This window comes from Colobus angolensis, unplaced genomic scaffold (assembly GCF_000951035.1).
Source record: "Colobus angolensis palliatus isolate OR3802 unplaced genomic scaffold, Cang.pa_1.0 Scaffold380, whole genome shotgun sequence".
NCBI lineage: Eukaryota > Metazoa > Chordata > Mammalia > Primates > Cercopithecidae > Colobus > Colobus angolensis.
Window position 1 is genome coordinate 3054757 of NW_012117155.1, and position 22390 is coordinate 3077146.

General features: G+C 43.9%; 1 protein-coding gene across 1 annotated transcript in view; it reads left to right on the forward strand.

The window, feature by feature from the left end:
• Positions 1 to 22390, forward strand: part of GALNT18 (polypeptide N-acetylgalactosaminyltransferase 18) — a 355023-nt gene that overhangs the window by 236165 nt on the left and 96468 nt on the right. Inside the window, exons 4-6 of the mRNA XM_011954282.1 lie at positions 8943 to 9126; positions 10811 to 11008; positions 15580 to 15694. Coding sequence (XP_011809672.1) covers positions 8943 to 9126; positions 10811 to 11008; positions 15580 to 15694 — 497 coding nt within the window. The remainder of the gene's footprint in view (positions 1 to 8942; positions 9127 to 10810; positions 11009 to 15579; positions 15695 to 22390) is intronic.

The following is a 22390-nucleotide window of genomic DNA, read 5'->3' on the forward strand; positions in this document are numbered from 1 at the left end:
CCAGTTTTGACCTTTTTTTTTATAGGATACAATATCTTAGGGAGAATAAGCCATTTTGGCACTGGTAAGAGGGTGTTTGTGGGTTTTGAGAGCCTGGCTTTGGAAACCCTGCTAAATTTGGAGTGCATATTCCTTATGGGTTTTGATGGCCATGAATGCCCTGCTGTGACACCAAAGAGTAGACTTTAAAACAGATGGGTGGGGCCTGTTAGGTGGTAAATCTGGGACTTTCTGTAACTTGATAAGGCTGAATTGATGCTTGCAGCTTCCCAGGAAGATTATAACACTGTGTGCCTGAACCCTGTAGCCTGAGTAAGGGAACTATTTAAGGCCATTCCAAATCTCCTTTAGTATCAATCGACTTTGAAGAAGTGTAGCTATTAAATGAGCTGGACAGAAGTGCAGCTGTTAAGTGTAGCAGACAGAAGAATGAACCCCGGGGAAGACATTTGTAAACTCACAGGGTGTGAAAGCTTGTCTGGAGTGATCTTCAAGACAGAGGAATACACACAGCGATGCTGCCCAGAGCTCTCTGGAATCCCAGCTGCCCAAGTCAGGCTCACCATCATTCATCAGCAGGACCATCTGAGTCGTGAGCCCCGACTCCAGATTCTCCATGGAGGTGGGGACGGTGACATCTGTCTTTATTTAATTTTTAGCTTCCCACTTGATGTGGTGTGGATGATCAGCTAGATTTGACAAACATTGCATCCTTATAAATAATCTCTCTTTTAAAATGTGTTGACATAGCATTTGTGTTTCAATGGCCCTAAATGGCTTCAGAGGAAAGCCAGTAAATCTTCTGATCTAAAGAAGACAAGCCACTTTTCACTTGGAAAGGAGTAAACACACTTTTAATCTTTAAATTAGCACCATTGGAGACAAGCAATCAATTGCACTTGTCAGTGGGAGGTAGATTAGTGGGGGTGTGGGTGGGGTGTTCACACTCCCCTCCTGGGCAACTGGAGGCATGGGGCGGCAAAGCTATAATCCAGGCTGGGCTTTGAGGAACAGCATTGAGCTAGGTAGGAGGGGTGTGGCCAATGTGGGACAAAAAGCCATGTTTAGAACAGTCCCCAGCACCTGATAAACTAAATGAATAAGCATTAGCTATAAATATTGTTTGCATGGTGGTAACGAGGTGAGGGTCTTAAGTGGTGCACATCATATGTGCATAATATATCATTGTTGAGTGAATGAATAAAGGCTGGATTGATTTGAAGTGACAGCTGGGAAATGACAGGGGACAGTCCAAAACATCAGACCCAAAGATGATCATACAGAGAATCGAAAAGCAGCTGTAAAGGGAAGGACCCACAACTGAAGGCAGCAAGATGGAGCCAGTGAGTTTGGAAGAATGAAGAGAAAAACTACCTGGGCAGGTGTGAGGAAGCCTTTTTCAGACTGCATTTATGTCCTTCTGTTAAGGGCTGGAACCACACATATTTGGGAGGAGGTGCCTTTTTCTACTCAATTTTAAAGCCCACTTTCTTATTTCAGTTGTAACCAAGGTTGGCCGATCCATCAGAATCTCACTAGGAGATCCTTGTATGAAATTCAGATTCTCTGGTCCCACCCCAGATCTACTGAATCAGACTCTTTGTTGGGATGGTGCTCTGGAGTCTATGATAAACAAGCTGATTCTTATGCAGGCCAGCTTCTTATTCTTGGGAGGCAGGATAGAGTGTAGAGGTGGAGTATATGGACTCTGGGGACAGCCTAGTTGGATTTAAATCCTGTCTCCACCACTTGCTACCTGGATCACTTTGTGCCTTAATTTCCTTGTCTTCAAAATAGAATGATAATAATAGGAGCTATATCCTAGGTTTGTTGAAATGATTAAATGAGATAACATATACCAAATACTTAGAATAATGGCTGGTATACTATATTTACTGTTATTTCTTTTATCCAATTAATGCAGAGATTGAGAAAAGAGAGAAATAGGATCAATATTTTGAATTTAAGCCATCATACACACATCCACACACATTATACGTATAGGTCAAGAGTTGAAAATGTAAATGCTTTCAAGAACCAGGCAAGTGTGAAGCAATTGGTGGGACCCATGGTGAGTTGGAATGTACAACTGTCTTAGTTTGGCTTTCCCAGAAGCCAGGGAGATCCTGAGAAAAGATTTGGGGCCAAGCCATTTATCTGGTAGATGATCCTAGAAAACTGAGAGAGTGGGGATGGGAGACAGAGAAGAGAAGAAAGCTAATACCATGGGCATCAATGACATGGTACTGCTGTGGGGACCTGGACTCCATCATCCTGGGAACCACCAGGAGACTTGGAGACTCTGCAGTGTCATCCTACCTGAGAAGTGAGGAAGCTGGGTTATACTCATTTCCTATGTCTGTTGTAATGAAAGTACCACCATCTGGGTGGCTTAACCAACAGATATTTTCTCATGCTTCTAGAGGCTAGAAGTCTGAAATCAAGGTGCCAGCAGGACTATAAGGGGGAATCTGTTGCATGCCCCTCTCCTAGCTTCTGGTGCTTTGCTGGTCATCTTTGGCAGGCTTTGGCTTAGAGATGCATCACTCCAGTCTCTGCCTTCCCCTTCACATGACTTCTTCCCTCAGTCTGCATCCAGATCTACTCTTTTTATAAGAATACCAGTCATACTGGATTAGGATCTCATCCCACTGCAGTATGATCTTATCTTAACTAATTATATCTGCAATGAGCCTATTTCCAAATAAGGTCTCATTCGGAGGTATTAGGTAGGGTTTAGGATTTCAGCATATGAATTTAAGGGGATACGATTCAACTCACCCATGGGGTATTCATGCCCCAAATCTTCCCCTGAACTGATTGACAACTACTTCTGTAGATGGTAACTCCACAGCATTTCCTACTTCCTCTCCCTCTCTGCTATAGGTTGGATGTTTGTCCCTTCCAAATCTCATGTTAAAATTTGATCCTCAATGGTGGAGGTTGGGCCTAATGATAGGCATTTGGGTCATGGGAGTGGATCCCTCATGACTAGATTAATGCCCTCCCTGGGGTGGTGGGGAGAATGAGTGAGTTTTCCCTCTTCTGGTTCCCATAAGAGCTGATATAAAGAGCCTGGTACCTCCCCACTCTCTCTTGCCTCCTTGCTTACCATGTGATCTCTGCACATCTTGGCTCTCCCTCCCCTTCCACTGTTAGTGGAAGCAGCCTGAGGCCCTCACCTGAAGTGAATGCTGACACTATACTTCTTACAAAGCCTGCAGAACCATGAGCCAAATAAACTTCTTTTCTTTGTAAATTACCCAGCCTTAGGTATTCCTTTATAGCTACACAAATGGACCAATACGCAATTCCTGTGTCTCTCCTACCACATGCCTTTTAGATGTCCAGTAGCAGGGAAATTCCATAAGGGCTGTGTCTTAGTTTGAGCTGCTATAACAAAGTCCCACAGACTGAGTGGCTCATAAAAACAGGCATTTTTTATGTCAGTTTCAGAGGCTGGGGGTCTGAGATCAGGGTGCCGGCATGGTCAGGTCCTGTTGAGGGCCCTCTTCCAGGTCACAGACTGCTCACATTTCATTGCATACTCACATGGCAGAAAGAGGAGAAGAGCGTTCCCTGGAGCCCCTTTTATAAATGCACTAATCCCATTTATGAGGGCTGCTGTGGTTCAAGTATTTCCCCTGCAAAATTTAGGTGTTACCAGTGTGAAGGTAGTAAGAGGTGCAGCCTTTTCAGAGGTGAGTAGGTCATGAGGGCTGCTTCCTTGTTCATGAGATTAAGGCTCTTTAAAAAGAGGATTCTTGAAGCTTTAGGCTAGCTTACCCTCTGCCTGCTGCCACTTGAGAACACAGCAAGAAGGCCCTTACCAGACACCAAATGCTAGCACCTTGATCTTGGGCTTCCCAGGCTCCAGAACTGTGAAGAAATAAATTTCTGCTCTTTGTAAAGTACTCAGTGTCAGGTATTCTTAGTTATAGCACTACAAAACAGGCTAAGATAATAGCTCCACCCTCATGACCTAATTAATCTCCCAGAGGCCCTGTCTCCTAATACCATAACATTGGGGGTTGGGATTTCAACATAATCAGTTTTGGGAATAAATAAACACTCAGTCCATTGCAGACTGTCTTGTTTACAGTTATAATCACAGCAACTAGATCAGTACCTTGTTGAGGTATGATCAAGGCATGCCAAAGATTATTACTCCATGAAAGGACTAATAGTAAGTGTATTAGTCTATTCTCACACTGCTACAAAAAACTACCTGGGACTGGGCAATTTATAAAGAAAAGAGGTTTAATTGACTCAGAGTTCATGACTGGGGGCTGGGGAGGCCTCAGGAAACTTACAATTATGGCAGAAGGTGAAGGAGAAACAGTCACCTTCTTCACAAGGTGGCAGGAGAGAGAGACAGAGAGAGAGAGAGAGAGAAAGCAAGTGTGAGCGAGTGCAAGGGGAAGTGCCACACTTTAAAACCATCAGATCTCATGAGAACTCACTCACTATCATGAGCACAGCGTGGGGGAAACTGCCCCCATGATGCAATCACCTTGACATGTGGAGATTACAATTCGAGATGAGATTTCAGTGGGGACACAGAGTCAAATCATATCTGTACGTGCTCAATTTTTGTTGAATGAATGAGTGAATTCTCCCTTCATTTCTATGTCCACAAAACCTAGAGAAGATGTGTGAAATGCTCATCTGAACCTTGAGGGAGAGATGAGGAGCTCTGCCCAGTTCTCTACAGCAAGCCTAGGAAGGCAGTTTTACAAAATGCCTGTGTACCTGCCTTCCAAAGAGCAAAGCCCCATTAGGCATCATCTTTCAGATCCTTTAGTTTCCTTTATGCATGAGATCAGAGTGTCCCATTAAGTGCTTAAATCAGATTAACGGCCTCTATGCCAGACCATTCTGCCTCAGCCTGCTAGTGGTTGTGGAGCCAACCACTTTTTATAGAAGCAGTGGAAGGGGATAGATGAGGCGGGGAGAAGGGCTCTGTTTGACCACACTGGTGAATCCCCCATCTTTCCTTGGCATCTAAGTCTGAAGAAATGAGAGCTGGCAAGCAGCCTGCCCTGAGCAGACCCTGAGAGGAGGCTCCCTGTGGGGATGTGGAGAGTGGCCTGTGACCTCCCAGGAGTGAGTGGTGTTTCATCACTGCTTGTGGTAGTGCTGGTTTACAGAGGTCCCTCCGAAGTCAGGAGATCAGGGATTTGTGGACGGTAGGAGAGAGCTGAAGTAGCAACATAAGCAGGATGACACCTGGCCCCATGCAGGGTGCAAATTGTATTTCTTTGTCAACATGGGCTATCAACAGCTCCACATTGACTCTAGATCTGAGTCACAGCAAGCAGACTCCCTGCCTCCTCTTTCTCCAACACATTAAAACAAGCACAAAATATACCTTCCCTTTTCCTTCCACAATTATGCTCCTGTCCTAAACCACCAAGATACTTTATTAAATATTATTTATAGAAATTTAAAAAACAATTAAAAATAGCTTGCATAGGGAAGAAAAGGTAAAAGTCAATCAGGTTTTAAATTTGAACCAGAAAATCAAAGGTTTAGGGCAGCAAAAATCCTTATAAAATCTTTGTGATTAGTCATTATATTTGTCTTTGAGCTTCCTGGCAGCCTTAGCAAGAAAGCAAATATGATGGGCTGGGTACTTGTGTTGAGACGTAAGAAAAAACACAAGTTCAACTCCAAAAACACAATTTGGAGCTAAGAAGTTCTGAGAGATATTATATGTGAACATGCATGTGTGTTTGTTTATGTGTATATACAATAGTTAATAGTCAATATATATAGTATACAATGGACAGTGTCTTGGAAAACAGTTTTCCAGTCAATGCAGAAGTACTTTTGAGATAGTTCTTTCTTGCTTTGGCACCTAACAAAGATGGAAAGAAAACATGAAAACCTAATTAAGTAAAGGTACTTTGCAAAGACAGAGCCAGTATCATCTAGGGTATTTCAAGGCATTTTTTTTCTTCTTTGTTTTCTTTTTTGGATAGCAGTTGTTTGGTTGGGGCTAAGAGAATTCCCTCTTCTAATCAGCAGCACATGTTTGGGATGCAGCTGACTGGGGATGGAATTTTTTACTCTCTGGTCCACCAGAAGCCTTTACTCCAGCTCAGTGTTGACAGAGCTCAGAGGTACAAAGGGGCAAGTAGCTCCTATAGGAAGCAAAGATTTTCATATCTTGCTGCCACCCCTCAAAGCTCATTCTTCCTCTGACTGCATTTCCTGTGCATCAGGAGTTCACAATCTTATTTTAACCCCAGCACCAGACCAGAACAATAGACAATGTTTATTATAGCCGTTGTGTATAACAAACCATTCCAGAAGTTATGGTGTGAAACAACCACCATCCATTGGCCCAGAATCCTGCAATAAAGGCTGGGATCACTGGGCAGCCTGTCTCTGCTCTACACAATGGCTCTCCTGGTCATTTGTGATCAGCTGGTGGCCCGACTGGGGCTGAAGGATCCACGAGGGCCTCACTAACCTGTCTGGGGCCTTTGTGGGGTGGCCTAAATGACTGGGCTGGGGAGGAGCCTAGCTGGAGCTTCCTTAGTTAGGACAGCAAGAGAGCAAAAGCGAAAGGCTGGAACTTGCACAGGGTCCCTCCTGCTGTGTCTTGCTGTGTCAAAGTCCAGCTCAGACTCAGTGTGTGAGGCGGCCACACAAGGATGTGAATTTGGAGAGGTGAAATTCACGGGAGACCATTTGGTAGCAATCGTCCTCAGCCTCCTCCCATCAATACCTTAGTCACAGTAGGTATTGACCGGAGTCAGTTGGCAGGAGTCTCACCTGAGGGTTGAGGAGGCAGAGAAGGGAACAGGTATCCCTCTCATGGGGAAGGGAGGGAATTGATATCAGGCCATTTGGTACTAGCCCAGTTCTCACTGCAAATTCTGTGCACTCAGCACTTAACTGCCCCCATCAAAAACCCAAATATCAGACTTTATGAGCTCTATTTAAATTTTTCAAAAAGGATATATGAGGAATGGACCTTGGAAGTGATAAAACAGTAAATGTTTTAAGAAGCCTCCTGGCAATGGTGCTTGAAGGCCTTGTAAGTGTGAGACACATTGAGTTATGCTACTCCATGGCCAACGTCCTGACATTTGTGCGACAGTGGCCTCCTCAGGCAGCTACAGCTATCAGAGATCTTGAGGTCATCTTCATATGGACTACAGTGAGATATACAGCATGTCAGTGGCAGCCCAGAAGTCAGTCAAGTTTTCTCCAGGCTGGAATGAGGACACTGACAGCCCCCACCAGCCCTAGCTTAGGACAGGAGTCACACTGTTTAAAAGGATTACTTGAATGACAAGAAAGGCCATATGCTCATCACTTTTGCAGAAGCTGGAAACCTGGAAGGGCTGGATAAGAAAGACATTGGGTAATGAAATCGGGGGACAAAAACATTTTGACATCCAAAGAAATAGTGGAAATCTTTAGAAAGGCTGATTAAATAAAAGTAAACATAAGATTCTTTGTTATCACTCAAAGCAGGCACCCATATGTGCACACACACACAAGCACTTGCACGTGCACCTGCATCCACAGAGATGGGATGGAGGAGGCCTGACATAGTAGCACCATGTAAAAATAATTTGTAAGTGTATGTTAACAGTAAGCTTAATTTGAGACAAAAGTAATCAAAGTTGTTGTGACTTTAGATTATATTAATAGGAACATAGATTCTAGATTAAGGGAGGTGATTTGTTTCTTCTATTCTGTATAGCCCAGTTTACTTTAGCAGTATTAGGTCAACTTCTGCATAATACAAAAGGGTTTGAGAAAAACTAACTTAATTAGAGGGAAGTTCAACATGATTAGAGAATTTGAAATCGTGAGATATGTGGAAACGCAAGGAGGAACTGAAGATATTTGACCTAGAGAAGTCCTTAGCAAGGACTTAAGAATGGGCTTCAATTCTAAAGCGTTGTTATGTGGAAAGAGGGACTTGATCTGTCTTCTGTGTCTCCAAAATAGGTCCCACTGGACTCATGAGTGGAAGATTGAGGGACCCTGGCATTTGGAGGTCAGAAGAAGAAAGAACATCTAATAGTTGAAGAGGCCCTCTAAGGAATGGATTGCATAGATTTTCCTTTTACTGCAGGGGCTGGATGATCACTCATCAGGCAGACAGAGGAGATTCACACCTTGGGATGATGCTTGGTTCAAAAGGAACTTTAGAATTCTGTCCAGCCAACTATGAGGGCTGTCATGGGCTCTTGCCTTAGCTGCTGTGGAAAACATAATGAATGTAGCTGCAGTGCCCTCTCTTGCTGAGGGGTTCAGGGGCTGCTGCTGAGGCCTGTTTCTATTGCTTCAGGTCTCATTTGCAGTTATGAAGAAGCAGAGGCATCAAATGCTTAGCCAGGTCCAGGACCATAGGCAGCAAACCAACACCAGCTGTTCACATGGGCACAGCCCCTGGCCATCCACTTCCTAAAAAGATGGGAATCCAGGCAGAGAGTGGATCCTGGGCTGGGGTTTTGGCAGAGGGAGCTTCTCCTGGGGGTTATAGGAGCACCGATGGAGATGGAGACCACTAAGAGGGAGGTAGCTGCACTGATGATGGCTTTTCAAGTCACTAGACATGGTTTGAAAGTAGACTGTGCCACTCATAAGCTGCATGATGCTGGAGAACTTGACTAATTCTTTTGAGCTACCATTTTCCCATTGGTTTGTTGTGAAGATTAAATAGACCATGTGTGCAGTGTATATGACCCTGTGTGTTGCTGAGCCTCAGGAAATACTGTATTCCCCTCTATGTTTCCCTTCAAAACTAAGCGGTGCTGGCCACTGCGGGGACCACTGAAGAAGACACAGGGAGGGGAATGGGCCCCCCAGCCTTTCTCTGGGGGTCAGTTCACCCTAAAAGAGTGACTGTTGTGATTGCCCCTTCTGCCTCCTGACCTCCCTCCCATGCTAAGTCTGCATTTTCTCCCTGACAGAGGAACTGAAGGAGAAGCTGACCGAATATGTGGACAAGGTGAACAGCCAGAAGCCAGGCTTCATCAAAGTCGTGCGTCACAGCAAGCAGGAAGGCCTCATCCGCTCCAGGGTCAGCGGCTGGAGGGCGGCCACTGCACCTGTGGTGGCACTCTTTGATGCCCACGTGGAGTTCAATGTGGGCTGGTAAGTGCCCCTTGGGAGAGGAGGAGGAGTCCCAGTGGGATCTAGGGCTTCGGCTCCAATAGTGCAAAGCATGCTGGGATCTTGGTCATAGCCTAAGAGATAATTCTGGGAATGGGTGAGATGTGGGTGTGTGAGTGAGCCAGGCAACAAGGCTGGACCTTTAGAGTTCGAGGTGTGGTAGAGGGGAGAGGGTACCCAGGGGTCAACGGGTCAGCACACAGTGCCTAATAGGCATGGTGACATCACGTGTGGCTCTGGCTGGCAGGGTCATCAGGGAAAAGGGTACATGCTAAGGGCAAAGCAGAGAGTGCCCAGCTAAGGACAGGGTTCCAACACCTAGGAAAGGAGAGCTGGGCCAAACATGAGGCAGAAGCCCAGCCTCACAGCCAACACCAGGTGGGCAAAGGTGGGAGAAGTTTGCTTAATGTTGTCACAGGTACCCCGGGCTTTCCCACTGCCAGATCGGAGGTAGCACGTAATCTCAGATTCTTCCTATGGTGAAACTGTCTAAGAACATCTTTCTTTCTCTGGTCAGAGCTGCTCAGATGCTGGGGGAAAGGGACCAGACAGAAGGCCCCAGTGGCTGCAACCAGCCAGGAATAGAGTGACAAATGCAGACCTCCCTGCAGGGCTGGAGGGCACAGTGCCACCTGCTGTGTGTAACTTTGCCTGGGCCTGGGAGACACAGGCTCTGGCGATGACCATGAGTAGCTGGGGCAAGTAGGTGGCCACCCTTTTATCAATATGCCTGTTGTCGCTGGGGTCTGCTCTCCTCCCCAGACTCCACAGTGCCAGCCTCTGCCTCCAGGGAGTGGGAGAGGAGGACACTTCAGCAGGCAGGGCATGCACACAGCCTGGCCTGGATGCTGCCATAACAGGCCAAATTAAGGCTGCAACATAGTCATTTTTTATAGCTGAAGTCCCTGCTTGCCATTTGTGACTATTTAAACAGAATTTTCTTTGGATTTATGGCCAGGATAGGAGAGGGACACTTACTATTTCTGATTTGAATAAACAGTTATACACCAAATGTATTATTAATGAGAAGCTTATCATTCCTGTCTGCAAACACATTACTCGCCTGGTGCCTGCAGGAGCTCTCCAGCTCCCTGGGAAAGCCCAAATGCCCCACCCCTCCTTGGGTGGTTGGGGAACCCTTTTAGGGGGTGGATGTGGCATAGCTGGCATTCCAAGGCAGCATCACATGGCTGGCGGATGTAGGTTTGTTCTCACCTCCTAGTCTCTCCATCCTCATCAGTCTTTTCCTCCAGACCTCCAGATTGATACATAGAATTTTAGCAAAATCAAAACCCAAGGTGAAAGCTTCTTCTGGACCCTCAGATCTATTTCTTTCTTCTTTTTCTTCTTTTTTAAGTCTTGATTTTTTTTTTCTAATGGAGAAAGGGGAAGTGAGCAGGAACAAGGCTGGCTGGAATAAGAATCTCTCAGCTCAGCTCTGGATATGCTGATGGAGTGGGGGAGCCTCTTGCCATCCGGGAAATCCTCAGGGAATGGGAAGTTGAATAGGGGCTCCTTCCCAGAAGGCAGTGCACCTCTCCATCAGAGGAGATGGGCAGGCTTTCCTTCCTCTTTCTGCTGGGGAAGGACCTTTGGGAGATGCTACTCTGGATATTTCCACCTTGGAAATGGTTACCCCCTCTCTGGCTGTCTCCTCTCTGCCCAGGGCTGAACCTGTCCTCACTCGCATCAAGGAGAACCGGAAGCGGATCATCTCGCCGTCCTTTGATAACATCAAATATGACAACTTTGAAATAGAAGAGTACCCGCTGGCTGCCCAGGGCTTTGACTGGGAACTGTGGTGCCGCTACCTAAATCCCCCCAAGGCCTGGTGGAAGCTGGAGAACTCCACAGCCCCAATTAGGTAAAGCAAATCTTTACCTGTGGGTCCCTCTGCTTTGACCTCCAGGCTAGGAACCCCCTATTGGCCCAATGCTTATTCTCCAACTTGAGCCCCATTGTGGGGATGACAGGGGTAGGCAGGGTTGAAAGGAACTGCAGTCTGATTTTCAGTCACTGCCATGGGCTCTGAAGATCTCAGAATCCATTCACAGCCTCAAAGTGACCCATTTCCACACATCACTGTGTCTGGGCGCCAAGCACTGTGCTCCAGATTGGGGATCCAGAGTGATGAAGATTTGGTTCCCACTCCCAAAAGCCTGGAGTCTAGTGAAGACAGACAAAATCGTTGGAATAGGAACATTATTCTACCATGCAGGCAGAAACTGCACTGAAAGTGGGGAAATGCTTTTCAGAGGACAGCATTTTCACTTGTTTTTGAAGACAAGTAGAAGATGGCTGGTTGGGGAATGGACGTCCGTATGCAAAGTTCACGAACACAGAGAAGGTTTGAAGTGACTAGAAGTGGGAAGCCAGCCAGCAGCCCCAGGTAGTGAGGGTGGAGGGGCTGAGAGGCAAGACCAGACCCCACAGGACAGTGTATACCTTGGTGATATTTGAGTGTTATTCTGTAAGACTCAGACAAAAGTGACTTCATACTGTATTTCAAAGGTCCCAAGTTCTTTCCTGCCTTTGCTGCCATCTTCCTGGACTCATGAATGACTCCCCTGTGCAGTCTTAGCTTTTAAGGTTCAGGACGCCTCCAACAGCTGTCTCCACTAGTTTTTATTTCTGTCTATGTTTGTTTTTGTTTCTGTTTTTGCGGCGGAGTCTCACTCTGTCGCCCAGGCTGGAGTACAGTGGCGTGATCTCGGCTCACTGAAGCCTCCGCCCCACGCCCCCCCCCCGAGTACAAGTGATTCTCCTGCCTCAGCCTCTCAAGTAGCTGGGATGACAGGCACCTGCCACTGTGCCTGGCTGATTTTTGTATTTTTTAGTAGAGACAGGGTTTCACTATGTTGGCCAGACTGGTCTTGAACTCCTGATCTCGTGATCCACCTACCTCTGCCTCCCAAAGTGCTGGGATTACAGGCATGAGCCACTGAGCCCAGCCTATTTCTGTCTATGTTGATGATACAGTGGGTGTCTTTATGCTCCCTGCAAAGTTCTGCCCGTTACAAAACAGAAGGCACCAGAAGGTGGCCTAGGGCACAGTTTTTGGAGTTAAAGAGATTAGAAGTTTATGTTGTTTTGTATTACATGAGGGAGAAAGGGTATGAAAAATTTAATTGAAAGTCAGTCATTATTACTTAAGGTCACATTTTTCCTCGCCAGAAGAAAAAAATATATACTCACACTTAAAATGGAATAGAAGAAAACACCACCTAACTTTCCTGAAGTTGCATGTTACCTACTCTGCTCAGCCCCTGCCACAATTTTGTGTTGTTAAACATTTGCTGAGAGTCTGCTATGTACAAGGGTCTTTTACATGCATTGGCTCATTTGATCATCATCATAACCTGTTGACCACTCGTGTCTCATCCCTGTTTTACAAGACGAAGAGAGCAAGACTGAGAGAGGAGAATGGCCCTGCCAAAGGCTCTGGGCGGTAGAGCCAAGATCCACCCACAGAAGCTAGACACAGTGGCTAGTTTTCACCCCTCTATTGTCCACTGTTGAGCTCAGAACTGGTGTAGCTGTTTTCTGCTCCTAGGCCTGATGAATGCTGTTGAAGGGAAATATGCCCCCATGCAATGAGCATTCCTGCAGAAGACTGCATTGACATTAACTGTTTCTGTTCTGTTCATCTCTAACTGTATCAGTCCAGTCTTAATCAGCAAGCCTGCATTCCAGGTCCTTGCCAGACAATGTCATCTCAACCTCAAATTTTCTATCACTCAATTTTTATCAAAAACTTGGTTGAGGGAAATAAATTTTATGGAAGATTTTTGGAAGAACATTCCTGGTTTTATTCCCAGATGAAGACAGCTCCACAGAAAGCTGTGATTTATACAAATGTATCTTGCCCATTCGAGCTCCCTTTTCTTTCAAGCTATACTTTAGTGCTCTGCCCACACATGGCATAAGTCATAAAAAGAGCCCAGCAGTATCTTCTAGTGTATTCTAAAGAGATGTCTTTGCGATGGCTGTTCACTAAGTCACCAGGTGACCCCATTAAGAAAATCCACATGACAAATTTCTTTCAAACTGACTGCCAGTCAAAGAAAGCCTTGCTGTCCCCAGGGAATCCATTAATATGACATTTTCACATGAGAACTGTACATTTTGTTTCTAAGACCATGTATGTTTTTTCCACTTTGACCAACAGGAAACGCAAAGGCAAACTTTCATGTCTACTTTAAGAACAATTGAGAGAGGACCTTGGTCTACACATGCATTCCAATTTGTTGCAATCTTTAGGTCTGTCTAGACATTTATCTATTTATGGTTTTCTATGTATTTTAAATTTTCTCATAAGCTATTTCTAATCCTTTCAGGAATGAGGCAAGGTGTAAATCAATAACCCTTTCACGCTGATAGAATCCACTTAATACCCTAGCCGGTTAATAATAAACCACTGAGGTGGCCTGTGCTCATCTCAGAGTAACTGTTTCAGATTCTGTTCATTACCTGGCTTGAACTGTCAGTTTGAGGAAGGTCCCTTACTGTGTATCCTGAAAGCATTTTTCCAGCGTGCTCTGTCATATCCAACACTTAGGAATGCAGAGGCAAATGCCAAGACCCCACTCTGCCAGCCTGATGTTTCTGAATCATCACATATTTAAAGAGGAGATCTTCTAGACTTAGTGCACAATTGCATCTTTTTACCTTTTTAAATGACCTTTTGAGTGCCAGTTATGTCCCAGAGGCTTCAAGTGTTTTAATTTAGTCTGTGTGAGGTTAGAATGGATCCTATGTTACAGACATGGAATCGGAGGCTCAGAGAGGCTAGGAAACTTCTCTTAGAGACACACACCCAGAAGGGTGATTTTTCCCAGAGAGATTACCTCTAAGGCCTGGGTTCTGTTACCTCCACCACAGCAGGGTCTCAGGCTGCTTTAGGAGTGGTGGATTAGCTTCCCAGGATGCCCGCAGGTCTATAAGGGTGTAGACATTTAGAATAAAATGCAGTGATTTGAAAGGAAGAGAAACAGTGGCTTCAGGGTGCCAGTCTCTGCCTGAGCAGCCTCCTGTATCCGCATTCCCCAGGGAAATGGCCTGCAAAATCGCCTTTCTCCACCTTGATAAGTTTCCATTTTCAAAGACGGGTTCATTTACATGTGATTGACTGATAGTTTTCTCATCCCTGAGGAGCCTTCATTTCTCCTTTTATTCCTCCACTCCTACCAAGTCATCCAGCCAGGCAAGGGCTAGAAATGATAGCAATAAGCAGTAGAACAATTCAACGTCACTGCATAAGCAGTGCTCTCAGCAGAGAAGCCGCCCAGTGCTCTCATGCTGACTCACCTCATGTGAATCGTTCTCTGTGAGGTGCTGCACTGGGTGTCTGCACAGAGCTGGTGAGACCTAAGCTCACAGCCCTCAAGGAAGGAAAAGCCTTCCAGCTCCTGGACCCCATAGCTGTCGGCAGGTTGTTCCAGCCTAAGAACCCTGTTGAATTAGAGACTCAGGCCATGTACCTAAGCTCTGCCTGTTGGCTCTCTCCTCCTGGTGTCACACAGGTACCTTAAGGTCAGTTTTTTCACCACCAAAGCTTCTTTCTTTTGAAACCAGCTTCTTCTCCTGTGCCCGTGTATTGATGAGTGGCCCACAACCCACTGTCACCCGAGCCAGAAAGCCAGATGGCATCCAGGTTCCTCCCCCTTTCTCACCCTTGTGTAGTTCATCTGTTTTGAAGTTATGCTGATTTTACATCAAAATATGTCTTTAAACAATTGCTGTCTCTGTTCCTGATACTCTGACTCAGCTCTCCATCTTTTTTCACCTGGATACAGCAATGAACTTCCCAGCTGGGCCCCTCAATTCCCACCCCTTCCCCTCTGGTCAGTCACCCACAGCTGCCTGACTATTCTCTTTAAAAAACACAGATCTGCTTACACCACTGTCTTGCTTAAAATTCCTCATGGACACCTATTTACCTGCAGATAAAATTCAAATTTTTTACCCTGCTACCCAAAGCCCTTTGCAACCTGGTGCCAGCTAATCTTTCTAAGTGGACCAAGGATGACATACAGATCCTAAGCTGGGGAAGGGTAGGAAAACTGGTATGCATTCCCAAGCAGGAACAGAGACTGACTGTGCAGAGGTCAGGGTCAGGGCAGCTAGTCAACCTAGACTGGCAGGCTGAGCACCACTTCTCAAAGCTAACACACACACAAGCACCACCCCACTAATAGCTGATCCCAGGATGGCAGCTGTCTGCCCACTGCCCGGAGGAAACAGCCTTTCTGGAGTGGTTGGGTGAGGCCAGACCCAGGGGCCACTCCAGGAACAAGGCTCACACAGGCTCTGGCAGCAAAGGAAGGAAGAGCACCAGATCCTCCTGACAGTAAGGCCTTACTGCTCTTACTCCTCAGACAGCCACACCAGACAGCCTCTCTGCTCACCACTGGCCCATCTCCCCTGCCCTTGCAGGAGCCCCGCCCTCATTGGCTGCTTCATTGTGGACCGGCAGTACTTCCAGGAGATTGGCCTGCTGGACGAAGGCATGGAAGTCTACGGAGGCGAGAATGTGGAGCTTGGGATCAGGGTGAGTGGAGTTTCTCACTCAAAGGGCTCGGCTCAGCTCCCTCCAGGGTAATGAGTCTGGGGTGGAGAAATGGGGTTTAAGGTTGAGGGTTACAGACTGATTCAGAACGTCCAGTCTTGAACCCTGGTCCACATGTGTGTGATTGGGATTGGGAAGACACAGGGTGGAGCCTCTTGACTTTTCGGGAAGAAGAGGACTTCAGAACCTGCTTGGCTGGGGGAAGGAGCATAGGAGAGGTTGAACTGCCAACTCAAGGGAACAGCCTCTTTTAAAATCAAACTGAGGTCCATCGGAGTAAGCAAAGGTGTGCTCCAGGAAGCAATAACAGGCATTGAGGGTGGCTGGACAAGAGTGACCCTGAGTCAGCTCCCTTGGGATTTCTCACTCTAACACTCTCTGTCTTCTCCACAGTGGCCCATAGAACATTCCCGAACACTTTGTTAAGAGAGAGCCTGGGGAAATAAACTCAGGGTGTATAAACAGCAAGATGAAGTCAGGCTCACTGCAGGCTGCTTTCTGACCCCAGGCGCTAGCCAGACCCACAGCCCATTCCTGCCTCATGCCATTCTCCCGCCCCAAAGTACAAGGTTTTTTCCAACAATCAGCTCATGGCATGGATCCCCAAGAGGCTCTATGTTATTTCTCATCCTACGGGAACATTTCCTAGGCTTTCTGGCTCTTTCCCCTTGGCTAGTGAAAACATAAATCTTTGATGAAGCCCTCTTTCCTATCTGAGGTTCCTATTAGGTCCCCTGGTGTTAGGCAGGAATGCGATGATGGATACAATGAAGGATCTTGTCCTAGAAGGAAGCCTGCCCACCTCTATGACCAGGGATTGTCCTTGGCAGACCCAGTATTGGAACTGCAGGGTGTCCTCCCCATGATGGCCCCCACTGTCTTCTCCATGGGGAACTTGCAGCAGTCAGCCACCCCCACACGCTCCAGGCTTGCCGATGCTTAGAAAGAACCCTGTGTCTACTGGTGTCCATAGGGATTATCTGAGATGCTCCACCTCACTGCCAGCCTGCTCACACATCCATGCGGACCTCATCTGCCTGGTTCCACCTACTGGCCCTACTTTGGCACCTTTGGCCTTAGTGTCTACATCTGATGTCTCCAATTCTTGATACTCAATTCCCACTGAAGGACTGTAGCGTGGATGCACCCTCCTCTAACCTCTAACCTCCTTCAACCTTTCACCCCACCAGCCAGGCAACAGTCCTTGCCCCTGACCTGAAGGGGAGATTGGGCACCCACAAGGAGCATCTTTTTTTTTTTTTTTTTTGAGACGGAGTCTGGCTGTGTCGCCCAGGCTGGAGTGCAGTGGCGCGATCTCGGCTCACTGCAAGCTCCGCCTCCCGGGTTCATGCCATTCTCCCACCTCAGCCTCCGAGTAGCTGGGACTACAGGAGCCCGCCACCACGCCCGGCTAATTTTTTGTATTTTTAGTAGAGACAGGGTTTCACCGTGTTAGCCAGGATGGTCTCGATCTCCTGACCTCGTGATCTGCCCATCTCGGCCTCCCAAAGTGCTGGGATTACAGGCTTGAGCCACCACGCCCAGCCAACAAGGAGCATCTTACGATGCCTGCAGTGATGTGACAGGCACTGTGTGGGGCCCGACTCACCACCCAGACTTAATGCTAGGGCTTTGAGGACTGGCGACATGAACAGCCTGTCTGAAGCTGAGCTTAGAAACCACTTCCAGACACCTGTATTCACTGAAACTCTGATAAATTGCTTTGGAAGCAGTCAAAATGCATGGACTTATTGGGGAGCTAATGTATTCATAGAGGACAGCCCCTGCATAATCACCCTTGTTTCTGCAGCTCTCTCTACATCGGCCATTTATTCCCCATTTGCGTCCTCACCATCTCATTTCAGCACTGCTCCTGGATAGATGCTCACCCCAAACATAATATTTTTCACGAGGAGCTGCTGTCAGGAATTCTCTGAGTGGGCTGGACCGCCTCCATTCGCTTGTGTTCTCTGGGTAAAAATGTACAGGAATGGAGAAAGGAATTAGATTTGTGAACTCTGCTTCCAACATGTGTGTGAGTCAATCACAGGGTGCAGATTTCTGGCTTTTCCTTCCTTAGATTATAAAGTTATAAAGCTATTCTGGAGTGTGGGCCTGGTGAGGCTCTCAAATACAAGTTAAAATGTCTCCAAGTGATTTCATGTACAGAGTTTAAAATACAGTTTACAATGACATCTGGTTTTTGTTTTTGTTTTTTTCCTCCATCTCTTCCCTCTCAGTTGACAGAGATGAAGTGTCATTGGAGTTGAAGAAAGGGTGGCATTTAAAGCAGAGAACCAACAAGCTGTTAGCTGGCAAAACTGATTACAAATGGGAGGGATGAGTTCATTTGAATTTCAGTTCCTCCTTTAAGGGGTACAGAACCACTGATCATCAGCAAAACAGATTTTCTCCTTTTGTATGGTTATTATTATTTGTCTTTCTTTCACGTTTGATGAGTTAACTTTTCAATGGTTCGGTTTCCTCTATAAAGTAGCACACCTTCCCTAATTACACCATAGGATTGTATATCAATATGAAAGACATCACTTTTCACCCTTCGCTTAAGCAGAGGCAAATTATTCAAAGTCCTTACCCATCTGGAACACAGAAAGAAAGTTGTTTGTGCAACTACTAAATGCCTGCTCTGTGCCATGGGTTATATTGGCACTTACGTCATCCATCCACAAAACACCCTAAAAAGACTATTATTGTAATAGTGGGTTTTTTTCCAGATGATACTGTGAAATTAGGAGCTTATGTATATCTCAAGGTCATGTACCTTGTAAGAGGTAGAGAAAGGATTCAGCCCCAGATCTTTATGATTTGAGGACTAGACAGATATACCACAGTGATCTAGGGATAAAAGTACTTTGAGCACCATCTCAAAAAAGATATTGCAACATCCATGCAGTAATTATCTTCTACTTTATTCACATTTACGTCTACTGAGTCCCTATTTAAAGCCTTACTCTTATTTTGTGCTCTGTTTTTTGTTTGTTTGTTTGTTTTGTTTTTTTCTGATTTGTAAGTCTTCACCACAATGAGAAAAAGGAAGGAGCTGCTGTGGCCAAGTACAGGGAAATGAATGAGAAATAAGAGCTGACGTTGAATAGAAAACAGAAAGATTATATAAATGATAACTGTAAACGTGCTAGAATGCATAAAAAAACATTTAAGGGCTGGCAAGGGATTGAAATTGTTGGAGACTGTTATGGTTTGAATTCAGTGCCCCCAGCCCCAATGTGTCCTAACCTCCTGTGAATGTGATCTCATTTGGAAATGGGGTCCTTACAGATGTAATCAAGTTAAGATAAAATTGTGCTGGATTAGGATGGGCCCTAATCCAACAGGACTGATGATGTCCTTATAAGAAGAGGAAAATTTAGTCACAGGCAAACATAAAGGAAAGACCACCATGTGAACATGAAGGTAGAGATTGGAGTTATGATGTCAAAAGCTCAGGAACACCTGGGGCTATCGAAAGCTGGAACAGGCAAAGAAGGATCCTTCCCTAGAGGGTTGGGAGGGAACACAGCCCAGTCAATATGTTGATTTCAGACTTCTGGCCTCCAAAGCTGTGAGAGAATAAATTTATGCTGTTTTAGGTGATCCAGATTGTGATACTTTGTTATAAGAGCCCTGGGAAATCAACCTAGGGACCAAAATAGTAAGCCAAAGTAGGAACCTAGAGAAAGGTTGAGGCTATTCTATATGGAGAACCTAGTGACATTTAAGTTTGTGTTTCCTCCACTTCGTAGAATACAGAGAACAGAAAGCCAAAGGCTTGCCTTACTTCCCGTAAAGCTGGGACTCCAAAGGCCTGTTTTCTCAGTATAAAATAGAAATCCTCTCTGGAGAAAGAGCCTTTTAACCCAGGCCACATAATTCCCACAGGGAGAGTTTTAAGGAATATGAATTTACAGTTTTAAAAACATCACAAAACAGACAAGGGAAAAAGAAAGTAACAAGAGGAAACAGCGGCAATATCAGTGGACAGCCAAACCTGACCCACAAAGTCTCCAACTTTTGAATCCATCAGACACGGAATATAAACTAGGATATATCATACACTTAGAAAAATAAGAGATTGAAAATACGAATAAGGAGCAAGATACTACAAAAATAATCAGTCATAGTAGGATAAAAATGGAATTTCAAACATGAAAAATGTAAAAATGGCAATTAAAAGTTCAACAGATGGGCAGAATAGCTATGTGAATATTATTAAAGGAATAAAATTAAGAAACTGGAAAATAGATGTAAAGAAATCATTCAAAATGAGCCCAAGGGACCCAGAAAAAATTGTGAAAAAATATTAAAAGACATGTAGAATTGAAATTGTGGATTTAATATCTTAAAATTCCAAGCAGAATGATCCTTTTCTCCAGAGAGGATTTCTATTCTATACTGAGAAAACAGTATGGAGGGTTAGGCAAAAGCCATATTTAAATAAATGAGGGCTTAAAATTTTCCCAAACTGATAAAAGACACCAATCCTCAGATTTAAGAAGTCATGCCATCCAAAATGAGGTAAACTTAAAGATATCCCCATTTAGATATACCATAGAGGAACTACAGAATATCAAAGACAAATAAAAGATCTGACAGCGGTCAAAGAGAAAAGATAGATGACCTAAGTCAATAATAATTAGAATAACAGCTGACTTTTCAACTGTAACAATGGGACCCAGAAGACTATGATATAATGTCTTCCTTACACTGAGAGAAAATAATTGTCAACGTATAAGTGTATGCCCAATTAAAACATCCTTCAAAAACTAGGGTAAAATAAAGTCATCTTCAGATACACAAAAACTGATAGAGTTTGTCATTAAAAAGAACTCAAGAAAAGAAGTTATGAATGATACACTTCAGGCTTAAAAAAAAGATCCCAGAAGGAAGTCTGAGACAAAAGAAGATGAGTAACCTCAAAAAGTGGTACATATATGAGCAAATATAAAGAAATATTGATGACAAATAATACAGGGTAGTGTCTTGTGGAGTTGTTAAAACTATAATATATGATGACAATAGCATATAGCTTGGGAGGGAGTGATTGGACTCAAGATGTTCTAAAATACCTACATTGTTAACGAGGATGGAAAGGATATTGTTTAAATTTTGGTAACTTAAGTAAATACGTTAGAATTTCCAGGAAAGGCATAAAAATCATAAAAATAGAAAGTATAACTTCCAAAATAATAGAAGAAAAATAAAGTGTAAAAGTGTTATGCAAGAGAGAAGTAGAAATATAGATCATGCAAAGAAAAAGCATACAATAAGATGATAGAAAAACCCCAAATATGTTAGTAAATATGGTACATGGACAAAGTAGAAGACAAGTAATTTTAGAGTAGATTTAACTTTTTAATAGCTATTTATAAGAAATATGTCTGAAACATAATTCAGAAATGTTGAAATCTAAAAGGATAAAAACTCATAACAGGCAGATGTCAATCAAAAGAAACTTGCAGTGGTTACATTAACATTAGAAAAGAAAGACTGTTACAATATGCTTTAGTGTAAGTAAAGACTATTTCTACAAAATGTTAAATGTACAGTTCATTAGGAATATATAACAGTTATAAACTTTTATTCACCTAATTGCACAACCTTAATTTACATAAGGAAAAACTGACAGAATTACAAGGATACATTGACAGCTCCACTAACGTAGTTGAGAATGTTAATAAGTTTTCCCAAGTAATTGATAGACCAACACAATTAACAGTTTGAAGCTAATGGGCACATACAGAACACTGCATATAACAGCTGCTGAACACACTTTTTTCCCAAGAACTCATGGAATATTTATGAAAGTTGACTTACATACTAAGGTATAAAACAAGAGTCAACAAATTTTAAGGGATCAGCATCATATAAAACATGTTATCTGACCACAATATAATTAATTTAGAAATTCACAACCAAAAATTATAGACAAAAGTCATATTTTTACATATGGTGAAACACACTTCTAAATAATTTATAGGTCAAATAATAAATTATACTGAACATTTGAAAATATTTTGAACTGAGTGATAAATATACTACATATTACATTACATGAAATATAGCTAAAATAATACTTAAGAGAAATTGTATAGCATCTTTTATACAAAAAGAAAAGTTAAAAGTTAATGAGCTAAGAACACAATATAAGCCATTAGAAAAATATCAGAATAAAAACAGTAGATGTCAATAATAAAGAACAGAAATTAATGAAATAGACTAATAAAGCCAAAGCTTGGTTCTTTGAAAATACTAATCAAATTGACAAATCTTTATCAAGAAAGAACAAATAAACAACAATGGGAACGGAAAAGGGGACGTTTCTACAGACAATATACACTCAAAAGATAAGAGTGTATTATGAACAAGTTTATGCCAAAATTTGAAAACTTGAATGAAAAGCACAAATTTATAGAAACGTATGCCTTCCAAAAACTGACACAAAGAAATTTTTAAAAAACAAATTTATCCTATAGCCATTAAAGCAATTAAATCAGTGGTTTAAAATTATTCTGAAAAATGCAAATTAGGATGTGATGGTTTTACCATCAAATTCTGCCAAGCTTTCAAGGAACAAAACTATTCCAAACTTATGCAAATTATTTGAACCTAAAGACTACAGAATAGGTAACAGGTGTCCAGCAGCACAGCAGCTTGGATCTC